The sequence below is a fragment of the Oncorhynchus nerka genome, linkage group LG7 (genome assembly GCF_034236695.1).
Source record: "Oncorhynchus nerka isolate Pitt River linkage group LG7, Oner_Uvic_2.0, whole genome shotgun sequence".
Taxonomy (NCBI): domain Eukaryota; kingdom Metazoa; phylum Chordata; class Actinopteri; order Salmoniformes; family Salmonidae; genus Oncorhynchus; species Oncorhynchus nerka.
The window spans coordinates 76082383-76089342 of record NC_088402.1 but is presented as its reverse complement, the minus strand read 5'-3'; the positions used below and the strand labels follow the sequence as shown (position 1 = coordinate 76089342).

Sequence of the window (6960 nt, the reverse complement as noted above, 5' to 3'; positions counted from 1 at the left end):
AGATAAAAGTGATCCTCAAATGGGTAAATTTAGAGCAATATGTATTTTCTTTACTTTTTAAATTATAGCCCATATAGAAAACACATCGAATGTGATGTTTGCACAATACAGACCTATCTGCTTATCTCACACCACCATGAAAAATAATACCAGTACAAATATATTACTCTTAGGAGCCTATACAAACAATAACAAATAAACATCAGCATAGAAAAATATTTGGTAACATGTATTAAGTAACGTGCTACCAACTATTCAAAGTACCTTACTGTATTTATCAGGCAAAATAGCCAAAAGTAGCCCTCTAACATTCTTCAACTCATCCTTCCATCCATCCTTTGCCTACAATTGATTGCATCCTTCCACCACATTTCAGAGGCACAAGTTCTCCCTTCAGGCACGGATAAATAATTACAGTACGATCAATTTGTCATGAATAGCAGGTGCTCCAATTTAAAGCTAATCCGGGGTTGATCATTGGGCTGTGAGAGCAGTTTGCAAGACAGTGTTCATGTCGTCTCAGAACACAGGGAGAAAGCTACATGATTCTTCTTGGAATGATGCTCTTCCTTCACAATGTCAAAGGTTGTCTAGGGACCATCCCTAGTCCAGTTGAGTGGCTAGTAGCCACATGCAGGGTTCCAGCCCTGTGATCTGAGGACAGTGGCCAGACATATCCAGCTTTGTTGACTGGCTGTCTTACACCCACGTCTCAGGATGACTCCTTGGCCCTTTAGGCTTCCCAAAACGAGTCCCAAATCCTGGAAAGAACACAGACTGTTGTGAAAATGTGTCCCATCACATTGTTGAAATTAGATTTGCATTGATGTGTCTGGTGAAGGCTTACCAAATGTGAACACTGATGATGAGGTGGAGGTACCATAAGGAGGAGATGGTCCAGAGTGGGTTGGTACTGATGGAGGGGCAGACTTTGCTGTGGGAAGAATGTGTTACCATTTTAGCTGCTAGAGGTGGGTAATGTACTATATGTACATTTATTAGATCCATTTACGGATATACCTGTTACTTACGTTTCTGTCTGAGTTTGAATAACTTCAGGCTCTGAAAAAGAAAGACAGCTGGCTTTAAGTGACACGACATACCCAGATAATAGCAGAGAATATTCTGAGAATAGAAACACCAGATCCTCTATTTCTAAAACAATAGATACAGTCTGTGAGTTACTGTAATTCTATGTACATAGTCATTACCTTTGTTCTAGACAAGGCCTTCCCACTGTTTTTGTCTGATTCGTCTTCAGTAGTCCCAGTGCTGGTTGAGGTGCTGTTGTCCACAGTCTGCTGAAGCTTCATTTCAGCTAAGAAACAGTCATTAGATACAGTATGCGTCACGGTGATGGGAGACATTTTGTAAAAGTTGAATTCAGTATCATCAAGAGTCAAGAGTAAATGGGAATAGGTTGGATCAGTGTGACTGAAATCCCCTTAATAAGGAGAGGTCATATTTACATGGGCCTATGTTTCGTTAGTGAGAGTTGATACTTGTAATTGCGGGTCTACTCTCTGTGTATTGCAACTCACCACTTCCTCCTAAAGCCACAACGGCTTGAGCAACCAGAGGAACAGTAGTCAGGGGCTCTGTAGAGAAAATGTAGACAGACTAATTGTAAAGTACTGTATGTTCTCTCAAACATCAGATAGCTCAAGGAAGGACTACTTCTGACATTAGTTCTCATTATCATGTCATCAATTACAATCAGAGTAAATAAGTAGCCTTGCACGAGCCAGAATGGCCCATAGGATAAAGGATCCTATAGAGCTCGCCAGCTTGTAGTCCTATAACCCAGAAATGAGTTACCTCTGGTTCATTCAGCCATTCCTATGTGAAACATTTATGGCGAAATAATTGTGTTTTGGAACAAATGTCGAAAATAAGGTCTGAGGTTAACACAGGCTCAGGAGATCTGATACGTTTTGTTCTGTGAGATAATAGTAATAGTCAATTAACATGACCATTATGAAGCCTTTGTGTTTTGGGTTTCATTAAATTGAATAAATGCTTCCAAATTCACATAAAGAGATGTTAGCTGATGAAGATTCTCATAGAACAAAACGTATAAGATCTTCTAAGCCTGTGTTACCACAAAACTTATATTCAACGTTTATCCAAAAACCCTCCAAAAACGGCATTAATTTTCTCCATATGCTTTGTACAACGAACCACAGCGAAATTAGTGCCTGCAAAAAGCCAACATTACTATTTCTCGCTATATCCTGTTTGTGTCGTATGAGGTAGCTTGATATAAAAGTACACCACCCTAGACAGGACACTAGTCGCAAGGCCTTACCCAATCGATCTCCAGAGACACATCGTGTTCCATTATTTACAGTCTTGGGTACGACTCGGTGATCGAACTCCCAACCTTCCAATTTTAGGGCAGACACTAACCACAAGGCCACTGAGTGTGTATAATGATGTTTTTCAGTGATTTCTATTAGTGCCTTTTATTGTGTGACGGAGCAAAGCCAATAGCAACCATTTAACGTTGACTTTTTCCTTGTTAACATCAAACAGACAGATAAACTGGTAGTAGAAGAAAAAACAAAGACAAAAACAGATGGCTTTTCTCAGTCACAGATGGCTTTTCTCAGTCACTATTGAGAAAAGAGCTTACCTTTCAGTGAACTCTTTGCGTGGACACTCTAAGGGAACAGTTTAGAGTGTTGTATTAATGTACTCATGTATTAACAACAATGGGAACATATGAGCCATTGCATGAATCACGAGGAGAACAAAAATGGGCATTTAGTAAAGATCAGTTCATGACACTAAGGGGTGTGTGGCAGCATCCTGTACTAGCTAGATGTACCCATTAAATACACATGACCCTAAGGGGTGTGTGGCAGCATCCTGTACTAGCTAGATGTACCCATTAAATACACATGACTCTAAGAGTAAGAGTCTCTACTGACCATAGACATTTAATTACTGGGGGATAGTACTATAATACATTCTAGAAGTATCATTTCGATGAGGGTGACTATCACACCTCCGTAAAGTCTTGACAGCTACAGCACCCAGAGTCTGTCAATGTCTGTTACCTTGCTCCGATTCATGATTCCATCCAGTAATCTTTTGGGTTGGGAGTTCCCTGCCCACTCTGAGGACGTACCGATCCTCTGCTGTGTGGATGTGGTCTGGCTGTTGCTCTGACTCTGCAGGCAGGGGTCACTGTTTTGATCAACTGCAAATGCCCCAAAATTACAATGTCAGTTTAGTACTACACGGAGTAGATACATTACCTTGATTGACACACACACAGAGCAGTTGACATACTTTTAAATTATGTCTGGAGGATTAACATTTTGACAGTAGCCTAGTCCTAGGAGCACTATCATGGTGAGGATGATGGTGGAGGCGGTGGGGATGAAGAGGCATGTGCTCACCTTCCTGAGTGACCAGGAAGAAGGATTCTGGGGTTCTCTCAGGTAGAGGGGGAGTCAGATTATCTGAGCCTTCACAATAAAAACCACCACAAATCAGTGAGGTTCTACCTGGAACCAAATGGGCTCTACCTGCAACCAAAAAATGGTTGTTCAAAGGGTTTTCATATGGGGGTAGCCAAAGAACCCTTTTAGGTTCTAGATAATAAAATAATTCTAAGAGTGTATAGAAAAATAACATTGCAAACATAAAATGGGTGTCACTTTTTCTTACCTGGAGGTGAGAGAGAAGGGGCCAGAGGATAGGGAGGTGGAGGGGGAGGAGGAAGGTTTACTGATGTACAGGGAGCAGGAACAGAATATCTAACCGGGGGAGGCAATGTAACTGGGGGTGATACTGTATCCTGGGGTGACACTGTAAAGACAAAAAAGCCCAAAAAGACTGGGATAAACATCATCTGCACATGACATTCTCTACATTTTATCATACTGATTGTTTTGTGTGACAAATACCTGAGAGTGTTGTCATTTTTACTTTCAAGCTTTTGCTCCTCGTCCAAGACATCTTATCCACCAGAGTGTCCACTGAACGTCCAGACCACTCTCTCTCTTCTGACTTCTGGACCACCATCTCCACAGGGACTGAGAGGGAAGGGAAGACAGTAGTGCTCCTACCGGAATTGTTGGCCAACACAAAGGATTCTGGCGTTCTCTCTGGCAGTGGGGGGATAGGCGAGGGGGCACTCCCTTTGGGAGAAAATGAGGTAGAGAAAAAATGTGTTTGAATGCTTTTGTAGAAGAGCTTATGAAGAGTATTAAGAGGGCCTTCAAAGGACCCTCCACTCACCGTTCTCCCTGAGGGCTTCAGCTGCAGCATTAGGAGGGATGATGACCTCTAACCTCTCAGGTTTAGAGATGTTATCAGGATGCTCTAAAGGGCACAGAAAGAGATTTAGTGACGTATATATATATATATATATATATATATATATATATAGTACCTTGGGAAAGTACTCAGACCCCACTGTTTCTACATTTTGTTACATTACAGCTTTATTCTAACATGGATTAAATAAATAATAATCCTCAGCAATCTACACACAATACCATAATAACAAAGCCAAAAAAACAGAAATACCTTATTTATGTAAGTATTCAGATCTTTTGCTATGAGACTTGAAATTGAGCTCAGGTGCATCCTGTTTTCGTTGATCATCGTTGTGATGTTTCTACAACTTGATTGGATTCCACCTGTCGTAAATTCAATTGATTGGACATGATTTGGAAAAGCACACACCTGTCTACATAAGGTCCCACAGTTGACAGTGCATGTCAGAGCAAAACCAAGCCATGAGGTTGAAGGTATTGTCCGTAGAGCCCCGTGACAGGATTATGTCGAGGCACAGATCTAGGGAAGGGTACCAAAAAATGTCTGCAGTATTGAAGGTCCCCAAGAACACATCCTTCTTAAATGGAAGAAGTCCGGATCCACCAAGACGCTTCCTAGAGCTGGCCGCCTGGTCAAACTGAGCAATCGGGGGAGAAGGGCCTTGGTCAGGGAGGTTACCAAGAACCCAATGGTCACTCTGACAGGACTGCAGAGTTCCTCTGTGGAGATGGGAGAACATTCCAGAAGGGCAACCATCTCTGCAGCACTCCACCAATCAGGCCTTTATGGCAGAGTGGCCAGACGGAAGCCACTCCTCAGTATAAGGCACATGACAGCCCGCTTGGAGTTTGCCAAAAGGCACCTAAAGACTCTCCGACCATGAGAAACAAGATTCTCTGGTCTGATGAAACCAAGATTGAACTCATTGGCCTGAATGCCAAGCGTCACATCTGGAGGAAACTTGGCACCATTCCTACAGTGAAGCATGGTGATGGCAGCATCATGCTGTGGGGATGTTTGTCAGCGGCAGGGATTGGGAGACTAGCCAGGATTGAGGCAAAGATGAACGAAGCAAAGTACAAAGAGATCCTGCTCTAGAGCGCTCAGGAGCTCAGACTGGGGCAAAGGTTCACCTTTGCAAATGACCCTAAGCACACAGCCAAAACAACGCAGGAGTGGCTTCTGGACAATTTCTAAAATCTGTTTTTGCTTTGTCATTATGGGGTATTGTGTGTAGACTGATGTGGGAAAAAAAACTAATTTAATCTATTTTAGAATAGATACATGTGGAAAAAGTCAAGGGGTCTGAATACTTTCCAAAGGCACTGAATATATATATATAGAGTACCAGTCAAAAGTTTGGACACACCTAGTCATTCAAGTTTTTTTCTTTATTTTACTATCCTCTACATTGTAGCATAATAGTGAAGACATCAACACTATGAAATAACACATGGAATCATTAAGTAACCAAAAAACAAAATGAAATTATATTTTATATTTGAGATTCTTCAAAGTAGCCACTGTTTTCCTTGATGACAATTTTGCACACACTTGGCATTCTCTCAACCAGCTTCACCTGGAATGCTCTTCCAACAGTCTTGAAGGAGTTCCCACATTCTGTATGTTGAGCACTTGTTAGCTGCTTTTCCTTCACTCTGCAGTCCAACTCATCACAAACCATCTCAATTGGTTTGAGGTCGGGGGATAGTGGAGGCCAGGTCATCTGATGCAGCACTCCATCACTATCCTTCTTGGTCAAATAGCTCTTACACAGCCTGGAGTTGTGTTGGGTCATTGTCCTGTTGAAATACAAATCATAGTCCCACTAAGCCCAAAACAGATGGGATGGTGTATCGCTGCAGAATGTTGTGGTAGTCATGCTGGTTAAGTGTGCCTTGAATTCTAAATAAATCACAGACAGTGTCACCAGCAAAGCACCCCCACACCATCACAGCTTCTCCTCCATGCTTCACGGTGGGAACCACACATGTAGAGGTCATCCGTTCACCTACTCTGCTTCTCACAAAGAAACGGCGGGTTGGAACCAAAACTCAAATTTGACTCATCAAACCAAAGATCAGATTTCCACTGGTCTAATGTCCTTTGCTCGTGTTTCTTGGCCCAAGCAAGTCTCTTCTTATTATTGGTGTCCTTTAGTAGTGGTTTCTTTGCAGTAATTCGACCATGAAGTCCTGATTCACGCAGTCTCCTCTGAACAATTGATGTTGAGATGTGTCTGTTACTTGAACTATGTGAAGCATTTATTTGGGCTGCAATTTTTGAGGCTGGTAACTCTAATAAACTTATCCTCTGCAGCAGAGGTAACTCTGGGTCTTCTTTTCCTGTGGAGATCCTAATGAGAGCCAGTTTCATCATCATAGCGCTTGATGGTTCTTGCGACTGCACTTGAAGAAACTTTCAAAATTCTTGACTGGCCTTCATGTCTTAAAGTAATGATGGACTGTTGTTTCAGTTTGCTTATTTGAGCTGTCCTTGCCATAATATGGACATGGTATTTTACCAAATAGGGCTATCTTCTGTATACCTCTACTACCTTGTCACAAAACAACTGATTGGCTCAAACGCATTAAGAAGGAAAGAAATTCCACAAATTAACTTTTAACAAGGCACACCTGTTAATTTAAATGCATTCCAGGTGACTAC

At 41.9% G+C, this 6960-nt stretch overlaps 1 protein-coding gene across 6 annotated transcripts in view; it reads right to left on the bottom strand.

The window, feature by feature from the left end:
• Positions 1 to 24: 24 nt before the first annotated feature.
• The window catches only part of ptpn22 (protein tyrosine phosphatase non-receptor type 22), a 29960-nt gene continuing 23024 nt past the window's right edge, over positions 25 to 6960 (bottom strand). For 3 of the 6 annotated variants that reach the window (XM_029665033.2, XM_029665035.2, XM_029665037.2), the window contains 11 exons: positions 4252 to 4335; positions 3918 to 4151; positions 3679 to 3819; positions 3408 to 3536; positions 3063 to 3205; positions 2636 to 2663; positions 1542 to 1598; positions 1212 to 1318; positions 1032 to 1062; positions 848 to 934; positions 25 to 761 (listed from right to left, as the gene is read on the bottom strand). In XM_029665033.2, coding sequence (XP_029520893.2) covers positions 700 to 761; positions 848 to 934; positions 1032 to 1062; positions 1212 to 1318; positions 1542 to 1598; positions 2636 to 2663; positions 3063 to 3205; positions 3408 to 3536; positions 3679 to 3819; positions 3918 to 4151; positions 4252 to 4335 — 1103 coding nt within the window. In that variant the 3' untranslated portion in view covers positions 25 to 699. The remainder of the gene's footprint in view (positions 762 to 847; positions 935 to 1031; positions 1063 to 1211; positions 1319 to 1541; positions 1599 to 2635; positions 2664 to 3062; positions 3206 to 3407; positions 3537 to 3678; positions 3820 to 3917; positions 4152 to 4251; positions 4336 to 6960) is intronic. The other 3 variants (XM_029665034.2, XM_029665036.2, XM_029665038.2) reach the window with 3 other exon arrangements.